The following is a 26100-nucleotide window of genomic DNA, read 5'->3' as shown; positions in this document are numbered from 1 at the left end:
GCAGTCCTCCTAGTTATCTTTTAACAACGTTCCACTAGAGTCCGTCACATCTTTTAAATACTTAGGTGTTAATATATCATGTAATCTAAATAGGACAGTGCACACAGAAAACATTATTAACAATGCTAACCGTATGCTAGGATACTTACTTCGCAACTTTTTCACTGTTCCATCTTCGTTAAACTAACACTTTACAAAACCTTAATACGACCAAAGCTTGAATACGCTGCTTCTGTCTGGGATCCTATGCATGTAAAATTATTTACTTTCCTGGAACGTCTTCACTATAACTCGACTCGTTTCATTCTCTCCAACTACAATCGCACTGCTAGCATAGCAACCATGAAAGCCAGCCTTTCCCTTCCGTCTGTAGCCACGCGTAGAAAACTTAGCCGCTTGAATTTATTTTATAAGATATACTACCACACTGTTCTTCACGACAAATTTATTCTATCACCGCAATATATGTCCCAACGCATTGATCATCGCCATAAGGTAGGTATTCCATTTTGTAAAACAAAAACTTTCTCTGAATCTTTTCTTCCGCGCGCAGCAATCGAGTGACACCACCTTCCTGCTGACATTGCATCAATAATTGATAACCAACGTTTTCGCGAGGCACTAACCACCATTGTTTAAGTTCATGCCTGTTTGAAGTTGTTATTGTAACTTACTGTATCTTGTTGTTCTCTTTATGATTGTATTTTTTCCCACTCCCCTCTGTAATGCCATTGGCCTTGAGGGTAAATAAATAAATAAATAAATAAATATGCGCAAAATCTTTTAAAAATCGATAGTGAGCGACGTAACCCATCGTCACCCGCCCTTTGCCTATATATTCTGCTGAAGAGCGTGATATGTGTTTTCGAACCACAATAATCTCGTCCACAGACTAGCAGAGCCACGTATTCTTACCATTGAACAGCTTTGCCTTTACCACTTCAAACTTCACTACTCGATATTCCAGGTTTCGGTGATGCCAAAAGCACTTGAATCGCAACAATGCATTTCCTCCCGCCGGCTGGGTGTGGGGTCGGGAACCATGAGGACAATAAATTTTGCCAGAAATTATAAAGCCTTTGAGCTCGCGCTTCTCCCCTTGAGAGACCGCACCTAAATGGAGGAAAAAGTCTGTAGAGAAGAGCTACAGATTGGCAGTATGTACGAAATAAATAAAACAACTAAAATGCGAAACATCCGGCCAAGACTGCAAACTTGGATTTTTGCAAATGGTCTATAAAAATCCGCAGTCTATCCGTTTTTCGTGTACGCAGAAAGGACTGGCGTTTCCTTTAACCATTACTTGTCGCAGAAAAAGTAACGAGAAAAAGAAAGGCGCTGGAAAGAAAGGCAAAGAACAAAAAGGGATCTGTTGCAGCCAGGTAACCGCTGAGATAAGCGTTATTTTCCAACCAGACCTTGGAAGTGAGTGGTGCGGCCACGGCTACGTACGGAAGAGGGCGGGCAAGTCGCCTATTGCTCAATCGCGCTTCCGTCTTTGTGGGCATTCTATATTCTTCTGATTTTAAATATCCAGGAATGAACCTTTGCGCTAGAACTTCGATAGTGTCATACGATACAAGTTTCGCTCACTTTCGGTGACCTGCTGTCCGACCTGTTTGAAGAGATGTTTGGAAGTATACTTGCTATCGTAGTATTGTAGTCCTCATCACGCGACGCATATCGTTAATTGATCACATTTGGGAATCGATGAGGCAGACAGTGCGAAGCAGGGCTGCTTTCTGTGTGAGAACCTTTTGTCAAAACTACGGCATCCGTAGTTAGCAGTAAAATAAGAGCTAGCAGCTCCGAGAGAACTGTCGTGTCTCCTGATAACCGGCTTGTCTGAAGACTGCAGAGACGTTTTGTTAGGCCGGGCTCTCTGCGGCAAGCAGCATGTGTTACGACGGGGTGTGGGTGAGCTATAGGCGGCTGGCCACGGCCGTCTGGGGTCGAGCGATCGGGCAGTGACGAGACGCTCTTCCTTTGTCCACAGTTTTTCGCCACCTTTGTCCTTGGCGCCTTTTGTGCCCGTCGTGTATCTCACCAGTGGTGCACTGTGTGCGCAACCGGTGACAGGCACAGAGCAAGGGCTGGTCCTCCTCCAGTAGGGTGCCTCGAACCATGGCGGGAGGTGGCGCCGACATCGAGGCACCCTATTCTCCAGAGAACGACAAGGTCTCCATTCTCTCACCTTCACCACATCATCATAATCAGATCGCGGTTTTGGCACGCAAAACCTCATTTTTTTTTCCGCCATTTTTTCAACAAAGAAAAATGTGAGGTTGCTTCAGACAGCTTTTCGCATGCTTGTCGATTTTCCCTTCAATAAAGTTTTTTTCTCTCTCGCCGCTCCTGTAATTTCTGTGTACCTATCAAAAGCATATGTGCCTGGGGGGAGCAGCGGCGCGGATGAATTTGTGTGTTCATTTCGAAAACGCTTGGCACCGGCCGTGAACAAAGCTAAGGCCTTCGAAAATTTCTTTAATCTTACTAGATAGAATAGCTCGTCGGCTTGCGCCTCTTGAAATGTACTCCCATTAATTATCTGCTCATGACTATTCATGTCCACTAGTCGGTGTGTCCCCTATATGGGACGCGAAATGCCTGATGAAATGGTGCTAATATTCGCTATTGTAAATGCTGTAATTATTGGAAATAGGCCCTCTGTACTCTTCTGCTCCCGATTCTGTGCTTTCTCCAATTCTCAGACTGAAACTTTCTGTTCCGCGGGAAAGGAGTAAGGGGGGGGGGGAGTTTACGACTTCCTTCTGCCGACTACGATATTTCCGTTGTCGTTCAGTGCTCCTACGCCGCTTCTTCGTTTCACCAAGCTTACGTTTCTTTGGTGCCATTGTAAGTGCTCGTCTTGGCACATGCGACCCCTTCAAGGCGATCGTAGAAACTGAGCCTGACTGCTGCCACAACGCGTTTTTTTGTGAAACCACATCTACCAATCAGTTATTCTTATCATGTTATACTTTTTTATTGCCTCAAACGACTATGTCGAGGCGACGGCGACGTGAGCAATTTTTCTTTTTATCAATTCTAAAGCTACGAGTCCCATCTACAGTTACAGTACTATAACGATTAAATGCCTTAACTTGACTAATTACACACTTATTTCTCAGTTACAAGGCGTTACGGGACAGAAACGGTTTCTCCGAGGTACGCGCCAAAGAATGCTCGCGCATTAAAAACGGTGCACTGCTAAGAGGGTAGGTATTATACCGTTTTACTACTGTCTGACTTCGTCGAAGAACTTTTCGTGTTGCTGCGAAGAAATGATGACGAGTAAAATGCTGTAACACTGTCCTCTTTCTCTGTGCGCATTCGGTAATTTAATTGAAAAGCTAAAAATACCACTCATTGCTGAACTGTTCAAATCAACGTGGCAAGCATCACTTCTTGAAAATCCAGGGCCGAATCGACGAAGTTTTTTCGCACGTGACCTGTTTGTCGTTGGCCGGCCACCTTCGCTAACACGTCTACGCAGATTTGGTCGTACAAAATCAGCAAAAAGTGAAACGCGTGAATATCAAAGCTTGCTCTGGGAGAACTGTGAGCCGAACAAAACCCTCCCGTCTCATTTTGAGCGACGTACCTTTAAGCGAAAATTTGTGTATTGTTACGTACAGGAGACGTAAATACATGTCAAAGGTACAATGCGTGTTGATCCTTGACAATTTCGCGTGCTTACAAAATAACTTGTTCTTGGGCTATTCGGTTGATACTTGGTGAAGTCTTCGTAGCGCAAATAAAGCAGACACAAAGAGCACAAGACAGTACACTATAATAGTGCCCGTGGAGTCCGGTCTTGTGGTCGTTGCATCTGTTTTATTTGCGTACCAATGGACTCACCAAAACTTGTTTGTTGCGACTCAGCCGCAATAAACTAACGTATAGGGATTGGTAACTTGCAAGCCGCGCATAACTTGAAACGTGACAAGCGTGACGACAACATACACGTCTCGTCTTAACATCTTAAGATCAAAAGTCTAGCCACAAGTGCTGCTGCCAGTAGCTGTAGTTCTCCGGTACAGTCTGTGCGGACAGCATTAGACAACATTCCTCTTCCTTTTTTGCATTCACACTTTGTTCGGGCTGCACCGCGCGCCACCAGCTGGAGAGATCGGATTGGCTGGGACAGCGACAATGCTGCAGCCCAAGGCGTGGCTTCGCATACTTGAAAGCACCGTGAAATCACGAATATTCGAACGAAAGTGTCGTCGTATTCCGTGTTTACAGTTTTATCATTTAAAGGCCGACTCGCCGTTCGCTGAATCATGTCACCGTTGCGTGCGATTAGTCACTGGTCGACAAGTATGCGTTCCGTAGGACTTGCCGAATGCAGTGCAACGTGCTCAGCCATCGCTTTCTGGTTCCGCAACAGGAAAAAAAAAGAAAAAAAAACGTTAACGGGCGGTTACGCATATCAACGGTATACGTGTTTCACACCTGCGGCTGTCTCCGTTGGGCTGGAGCGCGTCTTGTCGCGTAGGAGAAGCAGGAAAGGCGCCCACTAAGCCCAACTGGCGGCCCACTGTCATCCCACCTGGCTTCGCTTTGCGTGGCGTATCTTCGAGGCCGCTTTCCTCGCAAGCGAAAGTCAATCCGAGCACTGCGTCTCCGCCCGACGGAGCTGTGGTTGCGAAAGAGCTCCGCAGTACAGCGGCCGGCCTCGAGGCACTGGCGCGTCGGCTAAAGGTCGCTTCCGCGTTCGTTCAAATCGGCCGCCAAGTTCAAGCGCGGGGCCTCGCCGGCGTCCCGCGGCGCGCTCTTGCTCGGCGAGCCGGCGTACGAGCACGCTGCACCGTCGAAGCCGGTAGCGGAAGAGGCTGGGCCGTGGACCGGCGCCAGGCCGATGCGGGAACCGGCTTCACCAGTTCCGGCGTCGCGCTAAGTCGGCCTGCCGCGATGTTTCTTTCGCCGTTTGGGAGTCGTAACACCGACGCGTATGCACGCCGAAGGCGAGACGCTGGTGCCGAATGGTGGGAGCATGCTAGTCCGCACGAATTTCAGCAACTGTTTTCTGTGATTAAAATTTCCTATTTGCACGAAGTAGAGCACTTGCAAAGCGCCAGATAAGGCTTCATCGCTGAAATCTGCCTGACTTTTGCTGGCAACATGAGGTGACACAAACCTTTGAACGTGAACCGTTTGCAACAAGTGACACAGTGCGAGCATAGAATTTACTTCTCTTGTCTGCAATAACACTTTCAGGAGTGCAAGTTAAAGGGCGAGTGCGTTGCAGGTGACTTCGTAAGCTCCCTTAACGTTGCGCATCGGTGTCTAGCGCGCCGATCACCGGCGCCGGGGAGCAAGCCGTCCGTCCGCTAGAGCATGCACGGGGACTCGGTTACCTGTAAGCGAGCTTCTCCGGACTTCCCTGTCGCTCGACGGTGAAGCCTGTCGTCAGCAGCTGCGAACCTAGCACGTGAAGACTGCGTTCGGTCCTCGGGGTGGCGGCTTCAGTCCCGGCGCTCTGCTGCGGGACGCCCCGTAGCCTCCAAGTCTCGCCGGCTGCTCCCGCAGTCGCTCCTGACGCCCGGCACTCTTTTTTCCCTCCCTCGTTTGCTCTCTTTCGAGCGATAACCTAGATACCCACGCAGTGGTACCGGTCTACCGTCCGTTGGGATCCCAATTGGCAGCAGTTGTAGTGTAGAGCTAAGGCAGTACCTTTCTGATCTGCCCAGATTTTTTTGCGCAATGGCAGCACAGCCCCAACTGCAGGCGCGCAAGAACAACAGTCGAAGAGTGCGGCGGGGGGGAAGGCACACGGGGTGGGGGGAGGAAGAGAGAGGACCGCGAGCGCCCTGAGCGCACGCGGGGACGCGGAGGCAGCGAACGGGGAAGGAAAAGCGGCCTGTCATTGGCGGAAGTATGTCACGTGGGCACAAAGGCTCACTTGTGCTCTAGATTTAAAGGCGCCGGTTCCCCAGCCCTAGGGAACCGCTGCGCCCAGCTCTCGGGGCGAGAGTCCCGGGGCGCTCGGGCGGATTGATCGGTCCGCTTTCGGCCGCGACCGTGCGCCGGCCGGGGACCGACCGGCGGCGGAATTTTTCTTGCTGATGTTCCCGTGGCTTTTGACGGAACACGCGTCGAGCAACGATTTCCGAAAGTATTGGAGATAGCATCGATTTTGCGCTCGCCTGGCCACGGTCAGCCCGCTTGTGTAAACGTCTGTGACTCGTTACGATGCAGAAGCACGTTCGCGGTAAGCAACTAAAGGTAACCCCCGAAAAGAAATAAGACGCCTCAAAATATGATTCGCAAACAGTTTGTCTCGTGAGCCATGCGAGCTGCGGACGATGGGAGGCGCGGCATTGGTGTGTCTACGGCTGCGCTCTAACGGTTTCGCAAGTGAACCTCCTTGAAATTCTACACTTTACTTTTGATGTCCTTGGTCACGGAAAGAACGTGCGGTGAATGCCTTTTGTGGTAGAACACGTTTCAAACAGGACTCCAGCGCTCTTTTCACAGACAGCGGTAGCGAAGGCTGCCAGTTTCGAAAAGGCACTGCATTCTTCTCTGGCACAAGTCTCTAATTCGGTGACAACAACATTCTTCGGAAGTATGGCCGCCGCTATTCTCGTTCTTTTTCTCTCTCTTTTTTCTTCTTGTTAGACCTTCCAAATTTATTTGGGTCCGTTTGAAGAAAGCATCAAAGGGGTACATGGCACTTCTATGGAGTAGTGGGTACAATGGAGTAGGAGCAGAACCTGGTACAATCTCTTGCCCTAGTACACCCCCCCTTTTTTTTTACTTGTTCGCGTTTACGAAGGTTAAGAGAGCTCGACGCGTAGGGTGATGTTTATAGGGTGTCGGATTTCGTCTAACAGTACAAGAGCATTCTTTTCAGTGGGCCGCAGTACTGGCTTCGTGCACATATTACAACCTGTGTGTGCGTGCTTTAACACTAGGGGTGGGCAAATAGTTGTTTTGAGACCGAATTGAATACGAATCGGGTAGTTTGCGAATAATGTGCAGCCTTCTCACCATTAACATTAAGCAATTTTTACATTCTGATAATCGGAACCATTGGATTGCTTCTGCCGTTACGCTACGCATTATAAAGCAAACTTTATTAGAATCACAAAGGGGGCATTAGGAACGATTAAGCAGCTTGTTGGCAAACTCAGTACTCTTCGGAGCATACGCAGTCAGGTATTACCATATGAAGTTTAGAAAGGTGGCCTTGTGAACCGATTAATATCTGTGTATGCCTTCGTGACCAAATCACAACTTTGTGCCGTCGGCGGTGATAGCAGAGCGAAAAAAAGAAGCACTTTTTCTCTAGTTCGAATGGTCGCCGCAGATGGTGCCACCATTGTATCAAGTATGGTGCAATGAAACGTATTCACATTTAATCCGATAACAGGACACAGGCGCTGCGTCTATAAATAGGACCAAGCAATGCCCACTGCCGGATGCTATGTCTAAACAACATTTTGTCGAGTTATCGTGTTTAGCCGACAAATATCTTTGTCTGAGCAACGCAGCGTACTGTCCACTATGGATAGGGTGAAAGCGATGACATTTTTGCTCAAGTTTCATGTACAATGAAAGAGGATCACGTTAGAGGATCGTGTGCAGTTGACGACGTGAAGTATTCGAAAAATATTCGGATTTTCAGATAGTAACTATTTGATTCGAGGGCCGAATCGAGAGAGAGAGAGAAACTTTAATCGAATCGAATAGAACAATATTCCATCCGTTAAGCGAAAGTTTCGGATATTCGCACACCCCTATTTAACTCTGAATCAAGGCGGGCCGGTCTCACACGAAAGAATAGCACTCACGCTAGAATGGCAAAATTATAGTATATCACACTCGTTACAGGCAATCATTGTTTCTTCAGCATTTTGCAAAGATCAGGCATAAAAGAATTGAAAGTAGTTTAATCTGGGGTCAGGGGTATGTCGTTGTGACCTTGATCGGCCGAAAGAAACAGAGTTGATTGTTCATTGTGCCCTATGGTAAAGGTTCGAGTGGGTATGTGCACATTCAACCAGAGTGCACTGATGTAAATATACTATCAGATGTGTGCGCAAGTTGGTGCTTATTGAACTGAGCTATAGATTTCAAGGAAACAAAGAAGTGCCATGCACCAAATGGAAGGTATCCTTGTGGAACGCAAAGACGTTTGAATTCAAAGCAAGGTATCCTGCACAGAAAGCACCTTGTGAGCATGACACACGTGCATAAATCTTGAAAAAGCCTTGAAAAAGACAAGTCCAGTTGTCCAGACGTTGGCTCCGGCTTTCGCCTTGTTCTCGTTTTGCTCATCGTCTTGAATTTCCATCTCCCGTCTTCCCCGTGTTTTCCCTGTATAAATCTTCAGTGACAAACGTCCTGACGTTAAAGCCACGAAGTAGGAATTCACGTGACAAAGTGGTTTTGCTGTTGCGTTCTCTCTTCGTTTCTTCTTACAAAGGTGTCTGCTATGAGTCTTTTGAGTATCGATTTCCCCGTTCACATGCCGCGCGTGAAAAAAAAAAAAAAACATAATCGTCATGTCATTATGTCAGCAATCCACTAAAGTAAATTAAAGAACGTCTCGAGTATTAGACGCCAGGTTAGAGGTTAGAGGAACACCCTCGCCGAATGAATTCGTCATCCTCGTGGACGGCCGCCCTATATGCAAATTGGCTTGTGAGAGGACATGAGCATTCGGTTGTGCGGCTCAGCGAGTTTTATTTACTTTTTCCTTCGGTTCTAGCTTTTGACGCTATTGTTGATCTCGTGTCCAAGAGCCTTGTACATTGCCCGTTGCGATAGTATAATGTGAAGAGAAAGTCATTCGTGCGCTTTTCAGTGCCATTTTTTCTTGCATCTATTTTCTTGCAACACACACACGCACACACACACACACACACACACACACACGCACACACACACACGCACACACACACACACACACACACACACACACACACACACACACACACACACACACACACACACACGCACACACACACACACACACGCACACACGCACGCACGCACGCACGCACACGCACGCACGCACACGCACGCACACGCACGCACACGCACACACACACACACACACACACACACACACACACATATATATATATATATATATATATATATATATATATATATATATATATATATATATATATATATATATATATATATATATATATATTCTTCTTTTTCGCGGAAGATGGTAAGAGCTACACACTCTGGGTGCAGCAGAGACGTAATCACTGATGTGCCCGATTCTACACGGGTAAGCTGGATCAGCGTACAATATACAAACAATGTATGTTACCAAGTAAGTTTGCGAACGCTGCTAGCCATTGGGCAGCACTGCACCACATGTAGATGACTAAGGCCTCAGCGTCTACGTATAACGTTCGCGCAGTGCTTACTTTTTAACACAACCGCACTAGTCGTTAAAGCAATGGAAAAACCTTTCGGAAAGTAAGCATACATATATTCCTAACCTTCCGCCGAATGCCTGTAGTTATTACGTCGCTTAAAAAAAAAAAACTAATTTAGGCTGCGCTCTTGACGTTCGACGTATTCATACGCATGCAGCGTTTCACACGCCCCCTCCTCCCCCTCCCCCATTCTCCCGTCCCTCGTTCCCCTGTGTTTGTTTAGGTTTTCCATGTAGTTACGCAGCCCCGTAAACCCACTCTCAGTAGTGTTCAGCTCAAAAACTTGCTGCTACGGTGGACGTTGCTGTCACGTCACGCATCCTGCGCGCCGTGCGGCTCGCTCACTGCGCCGATACGGCCAATTTTACCCGCCGCGCCACCAGCGTTTTGTAACGCCCTTCAGTCTGCCAGGATTCCACGAGCGGCAGCACACTTTTTCGAAGCTCTGGGAGCCGCAAAGTAAACGTGGTCTCTCTGGCTGGCGGGAAGTGAATGGCCCGCCGAGGTATGACGCGCGGCTAATTTTACGCGCCCTCCATTTGGGCAAGTGTCCTCGCTGCTGTGGGGAGAGCGACCGGACGCGCGCGCGTGTCTGTGCGCGGAGAGGTGCCCCATCCATCACCGGCGGAACCAATTTGCAATCGGCAAGCTCTCGCGTTGTAACCTCGCGTGTCCTACCCAGCCCGTAAACATCATCGCTCTCGCGTGGCCGCCGTAACACCGGCGATCGTCAGCGCTGCGTAGCTCAGGAGAGCCAACAGACAAATCAGTTGGATTTGGGGGACACTAACTTTCAAAAGCAGTCACTGTAAAGGTTCTAAAACTGGTACAGCGCAACATATAATGGAAGAAACAAGCCGAGCTGGCCAGATAGAGGAACAGAGCGCTGACTTCCAACTGGTGTATTGGCAGGTTACACGAAATACATAGCTATAAGAAAGCACCAGCACATGCGTCAAAACACTTCACAAAGCATCACACCGATAGAAGGCTACATCATCATAAGTCACAGAACGCGCAATTCTCTCATGCAAGGTTAAACTGATCAATAAATCTTACTTCCTGTGGAGATAGGCACAAAGATGGCGCGCTAACGCACGTGCTGCCAGCCCTTGCTATGAGATCAGCTATAATAATCTCCCGCGTAAGTTGTGATCGGTGCTTTTTTAGCACTTCACACCGATAAAAATTCGGCTTACATCCACAGTCGCGACAGTGAATTCTTAAGTGTCCCTGTAATAGCTCGGTGCACGTTGTAATCATGTTCTTTTTTAGCCTTTCATTAAGCCAGCGACCAGTTTGGCCTATATAACTCTTCCCGCATGATAGTGCTATTGAATAAACAACCCCAACAACGCAAGACCCAAAACGCTTCTGGTGAAGGTCGAACAGACAATACAGCGAGATTGAGCGCATTTACGACAGTACAGAGCATGCGTAACGTAACCGGCGCAGAAAACACTACTTCCACGTTACCCTTGCGGCCAATCTTTTTTAATCTATGGGAGACGTTATGCAAATATGGTATGACTACTGGCCTCTTTAGTTCATTATTTCTTTGTTGGGCTTCCGTGTAACTGTCCTTCTTTAGCTGTTTTAATAGCTTCTCAGCTATGGCCGACAGTAGTGTGGCCGAGTACCCGGCACACAAAAGTCGATCAACTTGACCTGCAAAACTGCGCTGCATGGTATGATGACAGGAATTCCTGAGGGCATTAGTAAGACAAAGATTAGTGATGCTTCGCTTAACCAACTTCGAATGGGTTGAGTCAAATGATGAAAGACTAAGGCCGGCTCGGCTTGTTTCTTCCTTTCTATGTTGCGCTGTACCAGTCTTAAAATGCAATACCAACTCGCCCAATCCTAAACCCTAGTGAACTGTAAAGGGCTGTCCGGGCGCGGTATGGCCTTGTGCTTATATGGTGAATCTGAATGCTCTCGTTTAAAATTTTCTCTCTGAATTTAAAACATTCTGGAAAGGCTCCACTTCAGCGTACCTGCGAAATGGTGCGCTGCGACGCTGTACATTATGGTCTCTCCTATTAGAGAAAGGCGTTCGTGGAAAGACGCTCGTATTCGTGTGGAAAGCGTATCCTTTTTGTGACTTTGCTTGTCTGTATAGCGTAAATGGCTCTTTCTCTCTTCTTCCAGGACCAACACCACCTCCGACCTCCTTAAGCGACGAAAGAAGCGAAGATCGCGGATCCTCACGCGGTAACCTTTCTTCTAATTCACCTTAAAAATGCAAAATTCAGCTAATTATTTTTACCTTGCCTGATAAAAGAAGTGATTTCTAAAGACGAAAATATTCGCATCTCCTAGCGGCAGGCTCAAACCACTTATAATTGAATAATGTGCCATGCGATAGCAAAAGTCACCGAGGAGAATTAATTGGCCATTGAGCATCTGACAAATGATGTTATGTACGGGTCGGGTTATAGTACGAATACATTCGGGCGCCCATAACTCATGGTAGAGTCCGCATTGTGATAACGCGAGGAGTGCCGCGGCGATGCTTATGATATACGCTAGAAAAGTTTTGTGAATACGCGCTCGGATCACTCGATCTGAGCCCGAAACTAAAGCTGTGAGTTACTTCCCACATAGATAGCACTTTTTTTTTTCTTTTTTTATGAGTGACAAAATGATGACGATGTTGGAGGTGAAGTTAGCTTGCATAAGCAGAAGCAGTCGTTCGGCTCTCCACGACTATCGCCCAGGGTACAGATCCGGCCGTCCGTCCGTCCGTCTTTTTTTGATCAAGCATGCCCATTTGATTTCTGATTAGGGGCTCCGTAACCAAGGGGGGCAGTCGGGGCGCGCGCACCCACAGGCTTCAAAGTAGGAGACAGTGCTCCTCCAGCAATCACGGATAACCTCCCCCCTCTTGCCCCATCTATCCGCTCGAATACAGCAAATTTAGCCTGGATTTAAAAATAAAAGCAAAAATTAACACAGGGCGTTGTGAGCCTGCCCATCCACCTAAATAGATTACCGGTTCATTCACCGTTCGGTTTCTGTTCGAGTTATCCGGTACTGTCTTCAGTTCGCAGCTTTTGCTCGCGCAGACGTTTTGCGGTCTTCGTCAGTTATAAAAGATGCTCTGTGTGGACGCGAGAAGGTAGTTTTTAACGTCAACCTCAGCTAACAACAACGAGAGAGGAGGCAAGCTGCCTAGCCAACAACGCGCCTCGTGTTGCGTGCTTCGGGCCAATATAGGAAAACTTGGGAGAAGCAGCGGCGCACTGCTGGGTGCGTGCCGGAGGCACTCTTGACCGGATGGAGCAGAGGGATTCTCCGGCACACACTTAACTAGGCCCAGGCGGCCGCCGCTCAAGGCCAGCCCGCAGCGCATTCACAGAGCTCGGATTCATGCTGAACTACGAGCGTGTGCACTGTCTGGCTCGCGCGTACACCGAGCAATGTTTTGTTTAATCCCGTCTATAACCGCAACGCGTCCCAGACATACGCGACTCATTACCGCTGCAGTCTGAATAAACAGGACATGGCTGCGAAAGCCCGCGGAGCCTGCGGACGCTTTCGACTAGACTCATGCCGCATCTTGCCTCTCTTCCACCCCCGCGCGTTTTTTTTTTTCGTTTTTTCTTTTAACCGCCAGTTGCGCGCTGAGCGACGATTGCCTGGCCCGATTGGTTTTGCGAACACCTGAGCCATGCAGCCTGCGTGAAAAAGATGCTCGTCATGCGCTCAAGTGGCGTATCGTCATCCACAAAACCGTGACCACTTCGGCTAAACGAAACCTCGGACTTCATTCCTTTTCCTGATAACATACAGTAAACATCTTGCAAACATTCCTTGGTGTGTTCGTGTGACTAGGCAATAAAGAAAAAGGTGAAGGAGGCTGTACCTTACACCGATGTGACCTCTAAGTGGTGCATTGGCCCCGTTGACAGTTTGACCATAGGTTTGACCAAAATAATATGCCAGACTTTTCTTCTTCACCGAGTCGGATGCATGCACTGCACACCCGTGAGCAAAAGTATACCGACCTGGGACTGCACGATAAAACTAATTTTCTCCCCTGTTTTTGTACGTGAATGCAACTTAAAATTAAAGACGGCATTGCAAATTCGGCATTATGAATTTTCTAATGCACTCGTCAGTTTGCGTTTATGTATGGTAATTACGAAGAAATTCTGTTTATTTCGGCAACCCGGTGGTCCGTATACTTTTGCTCAAGGGTGTACATGCTGTTCTTTTCTTTCCTTTTCCCCTCTCTTTTAAGGGGGTCGATTGGCATTATTGGGATACATCACGCAGTTTATTGTTCTGCGACAATCTGTGCATCTGTTCTCCCCGACCTCTTCAATAATAATAATAACAAAAAACATTTGAAACTTCTCTCCCACTGGGCGGAATCCAATCCACGTCACGTGGGATCCACAAGCACAGCAGCCTGGCGCTTTAACGACCCATGGCCTCGCGAGCTGCGCCGCGTATGCACTGGTGCCGCTCTTCAATGAACCTCTTTCGAATTTCATGCTAGTCGCTTTCGAAGCCTGTTTGTATTCGCTTCGCAGAACTTTGAATTAATCTTATGTAAAATTATAACAAGTCTGCTCTGCTCCCCATCTTTCATCCCCCCCATCCCGCTCCCATGTGTAGGGTAGCAAACCGGTTAAGCTAAACTGGTTAACCTCCCTGCCTTTCCTTCTCCACTTTTCCTTCCTTCCAAGGTAAAGAACCAAGATAAAAATGCTACGTACGCGAAGCTGTCACTCAAATATTAGAAACTAATGCACTGGTCGCCTGCACGAGAAGAGTGCCAAAAAGCTTTCGCAGCTTACCGGTTCTTGTCAGTGCGAGCTCTCTAAACGGGACGAGAAAAATGCGCGTCACAAGCACACGGACAACCGACACAACTTTGTCTAAGTAGAAAACACAACAGGCAGATATAGGGGGGGAGGGGGGGGGGGGGGGTTAGACGGCATGCAGATAAGCTACTTACAGCCTTGCAATAGTTGAACAAAGCAGCAATAAACTCTTCAGGCTAATCTTTCTATGTTTGAATGCGCAAAGCTTCTGATGGCCAGATTTTCAGCCAAATTTCTGTCACCGCCTAAGAGAAATTAAGCCGCAGTTGACACAAATTTCAGCCACTGGGGGCTGTTATAACCGAGAATACTCGTAAAGCACGCAGCTGTTGCTTCACTCTACCTTGATCCTACTGTTTACTATATTAACGATTCTTGTCCGTTTCGATTGTTGTTTTCGACATTAAACATCTGATCGTGTAGTCGCCTATCCTTGCGCTCGTTAGGGTAACAAGCGCGACGGTATGTAATTTTGTGCGCCTGCACTTTTTTAGTTTTTTCACCGCTTCTTCTTTCCTCCTCCCTCGTCTCCTTTTTTTTTTTTTTCTTAATGTGCAGGAACCGCGGCAACAGCGGCAGCAAAGACGTCGATTCAACCACCAGGCACGCCCCGAATGGTTCGAAACTTTCTCCAACTTTCTCCGTTACACCGTTCGCGCGGTGCACCAGCCTTCTACGAACGCACGCGACCGGCTGGCTTGTCATGGCTTGTCTAGGCTAGATGTCCGCGGCGGGCGAGCGGGTGGCGCGCACCGCATTCCGCGAACGCCGCCGTCCGCGACGTGACACTGCGTTCCGGGGAAAACAAATTCGATATCTCGGCCGCACTGTTATGAATGGGGGCTGCGCACGATTGACAGCTCTTCGAGGAAGTGTCCTCCCTTCGCTGCAGGAGAAGTCCCGGCACTTCGATCAGCTCGTCGTCTTTCGACAGCTCGCCGTCTGTAGTCTCCGTAGCTCTAGTCTCCTCTGTATTATATTATTTTCTTCCATATCTCTTAACAAAACCCTGCGTTTATTTTACCCGGATTCTGGGGAACAACACGGCGCCGTTCCCGGATTCTTGACCCTTTCCGTCGGTGATGAGGCCTCACTCAGTATGCACACATGTCATATCGCCGCTGCCTACCTAACCACTGTCGTTCCGGTATAATTTCTTCATTACCTTTCATTTTGTCGACTTTGCTAGTTTTGCGTTAACGGTTGACGTCTCTCGTTAAGAATATGCGGAACATATTAGGTCGAATTTTATTGCTGTGGAAGCTTTAGAAGGAGTACGCGAGACCATGTTCGAATGCAGTCTGTACGTGCGCTCTCCCGACGAACTGCGACTTCGTCAACCTCACAAAAATGAACATATAGTCCTGTGTTTTCCCCAGTTGTAATTTTGTCAAGAAGCATTCGCATGATGTACCCTACTGCGGTGTCTTATGGCACATTCGATTGTGGCTTTCGGAGCGCTCAGGCAGTGCTTCAAATGTCATGTAAGACACGAACAAAGGCTCATTAACAGCCTGAATGGGCTGAAATATCGATAACGAAGCTTGATTGAAGCTATTTGACCCACTTATTCTCGTAATACACTTTTCAAGTCGTCTTTCATGGCCAAAGTACCAGAACACTCTGAAATGACCAGTTGAATGTCCAATTAACTCGTGTTCTAACAACAGAGCATGGAACGACGATCGAGGAAGACCGTACGGAGTGATTAAGTTGTTGTTGTTTTTGTTCCGAGACAGTGGCACAAAGCAACAACTATAGAACCTTAGACATATGCCAAGAAGAGCACGGAAAAATGCCCTACTAAATTACGAAAGTATGGACTATTGCTTCTATTGCTCGTCATCAGATCTGTTTTCAAATGTTACGAAGCCATGTTAGTAAATCAGGGAACGAGAGGGACAGAAAAATCAAGGAGAAGAAAGGTAAGAAATGTCAACCAGCTAGACGACAGTCCGGTTTGCAGCCTACACTGTGAATAAATGAAAGGGGAACGAGGTATCTGACAAAGTAGCTACTGCAGCGCATTCATTAAGTATCCTGACCCCTGTTGCATTTACATTATCAGACGCCAAGAATGTTCTTCGCAGCTTGCGGTACATACTCCGCAAGGACTTATCGTTCATTGAGCAATCAAAGTCATCTCTCCTGTAGACAGTCGACACATTCCTGGGGTTCTCTTCTCTCTCTCTCTCTCTCCACACACACACACGCACGCACGCACACGCACGCACACGCACGCACACGCACGCACACGCACGCACACGCACAAGAAGAAAGAAACTCGCCCCACGTTCCACACACTGCTTCATCGTCTGCGCTTTGACGTAATTTACATGCCTTACTTCTTGTGTCGCATTAAAGGAAAAACGCCCAAGACAATAGTTTATTCGACGACCCCGACGCTTCTGTGGAGAATATACTCATACTATTATTAGTAAGGTATTAGTAACAGCTCTTTCACCTGCGTGACCGTTCGAACATTCTTGACGAACGCCCTCTATGAGTTAGCAAAGTCCATGGACCGCGGTCAACCCTGATATGCAAAGGCGTGCTGTCAGCGCCCTTCGCGACTTCTTAGTGGACTCATGCACTGCCTCTAACTGATCGTTCTGTTGTGTGTGACTGCCAGTCCTGTGTTGTGCTTTCCGTTGACGTTTATGAATAAGCTTGGATGTAACTGGTACTTGATAAGAGTTACGTGGTATTCTCCCAACGTGACGTGGCGACTGCACTAAGTAACTAGATCGTGCTTCCGGTGCTAATACCAGTGATGGCACTATTTGGATGCTTGTGTTGTAGCGTGTGCAATGTAGTATTCTATTTTAATCCTGGTTTCTCCTCTTTGTTTTCCTGAGTAGCGTTTGGGACTTAGGAATAGCCAGCCCAAAAGATGAATGCGATACCATTGTTTTTTTTTACTTAATGGAAGTGGAGCAGGGGGGGGGGGGGGGGGGAGAGGTAGCAGGCAAAAAAGGGCTTCAAGACGTTAAGGCTAAGAGCAGGCGTCTCGGGACGCTTAAGTCAGTAGATAGCCTTGAGAGAGGAGAAAGGTTGAGAAGAATATATTTAAAACGGGAACATTTGAAAATAAAAAGTTGCATTTGTTGAGTTGTGCTTCCTCTTTTATATTTAGATTTTTCTTTCCGCCAATCCTGCTCTGCATTTCTTTATCTCTTTTTTCTTTATTTCTTTTTGCCTCTTCAGATCAGGCGGCCTGCGTGGCCCTTCCGGGCACAGCAGCCCCCTTGCCAGTTAGTTCGCTTGTTGTTTTGTTATTCTGTCGTGTCTGTATTTGATCATCATCATCATCATCATCATCATCATCATCAGCATTATTATTATTATTATTATTATTATTATTATTATTATTATTATTATTATTATTATTATTATTATTATTATCATCATCATCATCATCATCACCATCATCGTCGTCGTCGTCGTTGTCATCTTCAGTTTTTATTTGAGTTCACTGCTTGCCAAAGGCTTATCCAGAGCCACTCAATCACTGGTAGAGTCGCTCAGCAGCAGACAGAGCCACTAGCAGAGTGAACCTAAATGTAGCACTTAACTGACCACGAAATTACATTACCGGCAGCACGCGCTCGAAACAGAAGGAAGGAAAACCCGCGTGAGCCCTTGTATACTGGGAACAGAAGATATCAGTTTCATTTTTTTTTTCTTTTTACGAAATCTCGGAATGTGTGTTGCTCTCTGCATGCGATGCGACGAAGCTGTAGATTATAAATGTTGTTATAGGCAACTCAACGCAACATGAGAGAAAGAAGCGTCAGCCACGCGTACACCTGCGACGTTCGAGACAACACGTGTTCGCCGGTCAATAAGTGCATGCGAGAGCCACTATACATGCGATAGGAATATACGTGCAAGAGAGCCTCCAGAGAATCACACCCCCCTCTATTGACAAGACTAGTGACTTAATAATGTGATGAACGCAAAACGTACTCCTGCGGCCTCGTAGTAGTTATGAATACGTATACATCGACACTCCACACAAAGGTCCTTGGCAATATTGATAGTGAATCAGGGGCACCTTCCAGATTTATGCATGCAACTTCTATTAATTTCGCACAGTTGGCTCCGCACCTTGTCCCCGCCGCGGTGGCTAAGTAGCCATGGCGTTCGGCTCCTTAGCAAGAGGTGGCAGGTTCGATTCCCGACAGTGGCGGTTGGATTCCTATGGGGGCGGAAAGGAAAAAAAAAAGAAACTAGTGTACCGCTCTTTGTATCCAAACTAGACAACTCCAGGTAATCAAAATTAAGCTGGAGCTATATGGCGTGTTTCATATACCCTGTATTGATTTGGGTCACTAAACACAATCAATCAGTCAATAAATCAATTTGTGTGCCTCGTAAAACCGAAATTTTCGGCACTCGGTGCCTCGTAAACCGAACGGACATGCAGCGCTCTGGTGAATAACTCGGGTGCCATGAGTGGGTGCAGTCACAAAGCCGATGAACTTTATGGCATTTTCTTGATGCACTACTTGCGAGAATTCCGTAATTTTCACCGGTTATTAAGGCGAAAGCCTTACGTTGCTTATTACCCCGATGGTCTTGAAAACGCGGCGTGCGGTAAAGAAAGTCATGTGAGCTCGCCTCGCGCAGACACGCGCTCGTGCCATTGGTCTCGTGTTCGTCGTCGTCTATCTCCACAGCTGGCTCCGATGCCGCTCATCATGAAAAAAAAAAAAAAGGCCACGTTAATGAAGATAAAGTTAATGCAGGCACTCGAACACACGACCTTCGGTGGGAGTCGAACCCTCGTGTCTATGTGGAAGTGGAACGCACGACCTTTGGTGTTAAGGCGAAGTTAATTGAGGCACAGGTAATTAAGGTAACGTCAATTACGGCATTCGAACCCGCGACCTTTGGTGGGAGAAAACAAGTATCAAGAAGTAACAACGCATTCGAATGAGCATGTCAAGCAATTTAATGAATGTATCTTGAGCGCGCAGGCTCTCGGCTTCACCCTTTGGGGCGTATCCTAAAGTGAATGAATTTTTAATTGGTACAGCCTAGCGCTACAGACACGGCACGCAGCCTTTAGCAGCCTTGCGGTGACTCGGCGAGCATACTTGCTTTAGAGGGTTTAGACATAGCAGACGCCAGAGGCTTTTGTCTGTTATGAATATTTTCAGGACTACACTCCGCAGACTGTGCGTGCCTCAGTGCCCAATTTCTAAGCTGTGCGGATATATATACATATATATAAAGATGAGAGAGATAGAGAGAGAGAGAGCTTGTGCACGATATTTGTTTCGGACATCGTTCTTTCTAAGCAGAAGCCGAAGGCGATTGTCACGTACGTTAACTAAGAGAGAGAGAGAGAGAGTGGGGGGGAGGGACAATAATAAGGAAAGGCAGGGAGTTTAAAGAAGACCTCGCACGGTTGCAGCGAAGCCGTGTGAAGCGTCCGAAAATGGTTGCATGTACAACTACGAGCCTTTCGACTATTCAGCAAAGATGGGAGTGCTTTCACTTAGACTCGGGCGATAATACGACTGGTTCCGATATTGAAAAAAGTAACAGTGACAAGGGCTACATGTATCTTGCTTGTCTCCGCTAAATTAGATCTACGCTGAAAAAAGCTCGTGAACAGCACGGAAATGACTCGGTGCAAAATTGATAGGTATAGCATTTGTCAGCCTGTTTCGAGTTCACTTGCGAACCTACCACGTGTGGTGGCCATCAATTCAAAGCCGCTTTTGCGCCGTCTCTTCTTTCTCAGGCACAGCGCGGGTCGTTCTGAATCCGTGGTGTGCGCAATCTGCGCTGAAAGGACACGTCTTTGCTACCGCGACGCCTCGCGCGAACCTCTGTGGTCACGATGAGAGGGACACGTTCGCGCGTTCGGTGCGTTCGCGCCCGCGCCCTGGGACCCCCGTCGCAACAAACCGCTAAACAAGGGGGCCTGCGTGGGGGTGCCCTCGGCTCGTGATATTGACCTCGACGCCATTTCCTGTGCATTGGTGGCCGGTTGGCTGTGCTGTGCTGGCAGCCGGCCTGCTCATTCAGCGGGAGCCACAATGTGCCCTCGGCTCAGCCCCTCTTACACTCCCCGATGCCCCAGCGCTGTTCGCCGAAGAGCAGCCCTCCTCAATGGAGGCTCCCTCGGTATTTACGCCCCTGGTACGGCGAGAGATGGGAACAGATAGGGCGCCGCGGCAAAGGGACCCCTGGATGACCCGCGGTGGCAGAAAGGCTGGCGGCTGCCGATGAACACGTCCCGGCTATGCAAGCAGTTAAGGAGGCTGCAACCTGCGCGTGATACATCAGCTCGGGGAGGTGGGTTCGAGGGTTACTCGCGCTATAATGTTCGGTCGCATCACTTACGGGCGTCCTTTGACGCGTTCTGGAAACCGCGTCCAGTGCCCGTTCGCTCCCCCTTCGCGCGCTCCCGCCCCGTTTTCATCCCTGGCGACACGTGAAGGAGCTGCTCTGCAGGCTCCCTCGGAACAGGTACTGCGGCCACTCACGAGGACGTGAGCTGCGCAGGTTGCGCAGTTCACAGCCTGTTTGCACTTGTCGTTCAGAGGCCAATTAATGAAAAGGTAAGAAACTGCGTTACGGCCATGTCACTACCTCTTCCTCCGCATTTCTTTCTTTTGATTCGAGTTGCCAAGAACGTTTCACTTTTCATTTTGTGTCAGACGCCTGTGAAACGTTCCTGGGTTTCTATGTTCTTGTCGTCCTCATGTGCGTCCGTTCGCTGCTTCGTGTACTTTTGTTTATTTGTTTCCTTATCTCGTATTGGCTAACTACGCTAATTGATATACCTAAGAAAACAGAAAAACAACACGCCGGACCCGACGACAGTTTCTCATATCGCGGTTCTCTTCTCTGCATTATCTCTGACCACATTTAGCGCAATTAGCCAATATTAATAACCACCATCTAGTCCAGTTCGTTGCTCTATATCCTTGTCTGTTTCTATCTGGAGGCATGCAGAACTAAACAGACGACGAAACGGAAGCACTGGCTGGTGCGGAGGAGGAGGAAAGAAAGAGAGGAGGTGGGGATGTTAGCCGGAAGTGCGTCCGGTTGGATACCCTTCACTGGGCGACGAGAAAGGGGAATAGAAAGATGAGATAGAGGGAGGGATGACTGGTGCATATTCAGTGACGGTCAATACAGAGGATTGTTTTTGACAGACAAGCAGAATCTTGCAGTGTTCATGTCTGTTGCTCCAAGAGCCAAGTAGTCAGGAGGATTGAAATAGGCTTTGTCGTAAATAAGCGAAACCGGTTGCCAAGAATGAGCCGTTCGCACGCGTATCTTATATGGCCCAGCAATAGGCACGCGACAACCTGTGTGTGGTGGCTACAAGGTCGGCTGCTGTCCTTTTTTATTTGAAACAATTTTGTCCGTACATGGCAGTCTCACGGCGGAGACGATGCGGAAGTGTGAAAGACAAAACTGTAAAGTGAAGTGAGCCACGTCTCGGACCAAAGCTAACCGTTCTTACTTCGTTCCGTGACCAGTTAGGCTCTTTCCTTGGGGGTTGAACGGACTACAAGCAGTACCCTGAGGAAGGACCCGAGTTGGCCCAAGAACACTGTCAGCGAAACATCGGCTTCAGTTGGAGACCATTTGCACTTCATGGTTATACCAATTTGTCAGTTTTGTCAAACATGATGCTTACGTAAAATTTGAAGGAATCAAACAATCTTTCTCATATAAAGCTCTCCTACCAAAATGCGCTACAAATTACGGTAAACAAACTGCCTGTTTCAGTGCAATTTCTGTTTGGAAAAATCTAAAACCTGATTTAAAGATGTTGCCGTTGAGCCGTTTTAGATCGTCTTTAAAAACATATGTGCTTTCGTCACTTTAATCAGTCTATTAATCAGTTATGTGTTGTCTGTATTGATGTTCTTCAATGCTCCTTTTAAAAATTTATTATATTTTTGTCTATTCATTCCTGCGCTTACTGAAATTGTTTTGTCCGATTCTGATAGGAGGCCCTCCCACGGTTCTTACTTTTGGGCCCCCCCGTGAAAATGTATCACCTTCATATATGTATTGTAGTTTGCATTTATGTTAATAAACTTGAAACTTGAAAATGAAAAATAACTAACTAACTAAATAAATAAATAAATAAATAAATAAATAAATAAATAATTTATTTAGGTACACAGGAACAACCTATCACTTTTGGGGCTTGTGCATTACGACAAAACAAAAGAGAACATCATAAAAAAATAGTTAACAGATAATGGAACCCTATAGAAACAGCAGAGTGAGACATTGCGACAGACGTAACACACAGACAAACACACACAAGCACGCACACAAAGGGAGAAAGATGATACAAACAATAAAATTTTATCAATCAATATGTTCACAAATATACCATGTTCAAAGAACGCATGCTGTGAATGACGTACTTTACAATGCAGCATGTGACAAACGTACAAGGAATGCACGAGTCCAGATAAAGAGTAAGAGAAAGTGGGAAACGGTAGCGAGTTTAGTGCGCGATAGTTAAACTACAATAAGGTAATCTTTAATAGTAATGCATAATATTAATGCCGATAATTTTTCCATCTAAGCCACTATGATGGCTTGATGGGACTTCGCCGGGTAAGCTGGCAAGGCAATGCAGAATAAAAACTGAAGGAAGTGAGGCCGTCATTGGACGCCGTATATAATCTCAAATCTCCATTCCCCGTAAGAAGCGGCATTCCACTGACGAGACAAGCAGGCACGGCAAAAAGCGCAACAATGTATATCGACTCTAATACGATCAAAGTTCGCGAACGAAGGCTTTGAGTATATTCCCTTTGAAGTTGCAGTATCTATTTATTCAGCTGGAAACCTTAAAAAATCCTATAAGGAGCAAACTCAGCAAAGGCACAGCGCGTTGCTTCACTGCATCTTTTCGAGGGATGGGGGATCGACAAACCGCGCAGATCCGATGCCATGTCGGAATCTAAATGACGCGAAGCTTGTTTTAGTTAGCGAGGTGTAGCAGCATTAGCGGATGTCACGCTCACGGCCTCGATCGTCGCCTGTAACTGTTAACTGTCTGCGTCACACGAGGCTGAAGGCGATGTATGACACGCTTGTCGAGGGAAGAACGCTGACGAGAGGGCACATAGAAGTACGACACATAAGTCTAAATACATTTAAGGCTTCTATACCCTCTGTGTCACAGGGGCACATACACCTATCTGGGTGAGTGGCCAAGGATGGGCACATGCCCAGAGGCGCAATAAGGGACAGCCCACGTATAAAATATATAAGAAAATCGAAGTTATCATGGCGCCGCTCCATTAAGAGATATGTTTGCTCTATGGGCCGACACACAGGTTTGATGCCCTAGTTAGGGATGCAACATTTCCGAAAAGTTTGAGCAGGAGGGGAAGAAAACGTCTTTATTTCTCAGTTTCTTTTTCGGGAAACTTTGGAAATTCTGAAAAAAAATTTAAACTCCGGTAAAAAATAACTTATATAGCATATTATTCCAGGAATACATGTGCATAAAGGAATGCATAAATGCATGTGATATTTTCGCAGAGAACGCGAGGACAATAGAATGAACACCTTGTTCTCTTCTAGGAAATATTGCGAATCTGATAACTGATGAAAACGATCACTCAATGTCCGAGTCACTCTCGTTAGACACGCTCGCATTGGAATCAATCGCGGCTGCTTCCACATTTAAAATTTCCAAACAAGAACCAGTTTCGTTCACAAATGGCAAAGGTATCTGCAGCATGCTAGAAGCTATATATGTCTGTCAGCGGCTGATTAGCGTAAATGCCTTGCCACCAGGTTGACAATTCCACGTGCTTCGCGGAGTCCCAGATGTCAGTCCTGGATCAAAACCCAGAGGGCGTCCTCTATTTGGCTATACGTCAAGACGAAACTGAAATCACATATATAATGCGACCCTCGAAAACTGTGCTGGCGTTTTTCCTGTCGCCGTCGTCGCTTCTAGAATTGTATGGTGCACAGCAGAGAACGGCAAGTATAACCGTATGTGGAAATTTTAATATCCTTCTTTTCTTTTTACTTCATCTGTGTTGAAAAAAAAAAACGAGAAGAAAGAACTGTTTTTTCTTCAGTCTATCTGTTTTTTTTTTATGTCGTCATTTATTGTTTGATTACGCAGTACAGAGTGCTCATATGATGGATAGTTTCATCGCGCAGAACACAGTGCGCTCATTGGCACTACTTTGCTGTCAGCATTCACGGCTGTATAAGTCATCTATTAGGCGAGAAACCTATTAGTTAAATTAAATTGGGGGTTTAACGTCCCGAAACTGCAAGGTGGGCTCCGTATGAATTTTGACTACCTATAGCGTACGTGCTCCTCAATCTAAGTACACGGGTATTCTTACCTTCTACACTCGTCGGAATGCTGTTGCACGGACCGGAATTCGATCCCGTCAGCTTGCGTTCAGCAGCAGAGGCCGTATGACCACTGAGCCATCACGATAAAGCGGCCATTGTAAACTTTGTATACCAGAAGCACGTCCGATAGGAGTGAGGGAAAAGGGTAGCAAGTGAGACAGAGTACAATGCACGCACGCGAGTGTTGTGCGGGTCCGTGATGGGACGTATACACGGTTGCGCTTGAGGCAGAGATTGCAGGAATAGGAGGGCTCTGAAACGAGCAGTCGAAAATACTGTTGCTGTATCGAACCTGCACTTCTTGGATAACAGGCCTGCTCGCTATGAGCAGACCTGTCAGACAGGTCTGAGCCGTGGTGTCACGTCGGAAAGTGAGAGTTGATACGACATACGTCATACGCGATCGGGGACTCGGGCAACGGAGAGCGGCGATCGGTTTTGTTCCAAAGCCGGGCTTTCAATGAGCTACCCGCATTCGCGCTTGATGTTACTGTTCCAAGCATGCACGCCTGATGTTCAGGGGATGCTGACCAAAGCCAACGCAGCTCTTGCTGCCTCTCCTTTGTCCTTGCGCCTATCTACTGAGCTTCGTCGTAACTACCATGTGTGACCAGTGAGCGTCACCAGGATCTTCAAATTTGCTTTTGTTTCATTGTTGTAGTTGTTAGTGTAGCAATTGTTGATGATGATGATGATCATTCTTGAGGGGATGCAAAGATTTCTAACTTTCGAGTACGAATAGAATCGTTATTGCTACTAGCTACGTAGTCGATTTTGGGAGTCGGTTATTCCAAATTTCGCGCAGATACGATTTCGGCTAATATTGGACTTCATAAAATTGCTAGAGCGTGTGCACGCCAAACATTTCATGCAAATTGTGGCTGCTTAGTGACGGTTTCCGGTGTTTGTTGTTTTCTTCAGTTCAAACACAAATACTTCTAGATGTTCCCCACAAACTATGTTTCGTGCGATGGCGAGCTTAATGCTGCTGTCTTCTTACTCCACAGGGGAGTGTTCGCTGAGCAAGAATACGAAGTGACTTTCGTGTGCGATAAGTTCCATTTGTCTTTTAAAGGATGCTTTGATTTTTGTGTTGGCTGCAAAAGTTTGGCTCCTTCGGTGGAGCTAATCAGTTTTGCATCACTTACATGAGATACCTGCTGGTCGACCTGTACTTCTTTCACAGGAATATAATAGTGTCGTTGAAGATTATGACCAATTAACCTTCATAAAGGTTGATGCACCTTAGGTGTGTATTGGCACCTTTCTATGTTTTCCCCATCTCCCACTGCAGAGTAGTCAGAGTTACCCCGGGTAGCCTCTCTGCTTTTCACATCTTTCCTGTCTCTATCTCTCTCTTGGCAATGTGTATTATTACAATGTTCCATCAATTTTATCGTCGCTTTCACACAAATTGGGGTTACAGTTCATCTCTCGCATTTACATGCTGTGTCGTTGAGAGTATA

General features: G+C 47.1%; 1 protein-coding gene across 11 annotated transcripts in view; it reads left to right on the top strand.

Annotated features, from left to right (window-relative positions):
- LOC129380471 (uncharacterized) overlaps nucleotides 1-26100 on the top strand; it is an 89288-nt gene that overhangs the window by 18123 nt on the left and 45065 nt on the right. For 5 of the 11 annotated variants that reach the window (XR_008608527.1, XR_008608526.1, XR_008608524.1 and 2 more), the window contains exons 3-5: nucleotides 11565-11627; nucleotides 14807-14865; nucleotides 24053-24256. Coding sequence is in view for 5 of the 11 variants with exons in the window: in XM_055061515.1 (XP_054917490.1) it covers nucleotides 11565-11627; nucleotides 14807-14865 (122 nt within the window). In the remaining 6 variants the exon portion in view is untranslated. The remainder of the gene's footprint in view (nucleotides 1-11564; nucleotides 11628-14806; nucleotides 14866-24052; nucleotides 24257-26100) is intronic. The other 6 variants (XM_055061515.1, XM_055061511.1, XM_055061514.1 and 3 more) reach the window with 3 other exon arrangements.

Source organism: Dermacentor andersoni, chromosome 1, assembly GCF_023375885.2.
Source record: "Dermacentor andersoni chromosome 1, qqDerAnde1_hic_scaffold, whole genome shotgun sequence".
Taxonomy (NCBI): Eukaryota; Metazoa; Arthropoda; class Arachnida; order Ixodida; family Ixodidae; genus Dermacentor; species Dermacentor andersoni.
Note: the sequence above shows the minus strand (reverse complement) of the source record. Positions and strands in the feature narration are given on the sequence as shown.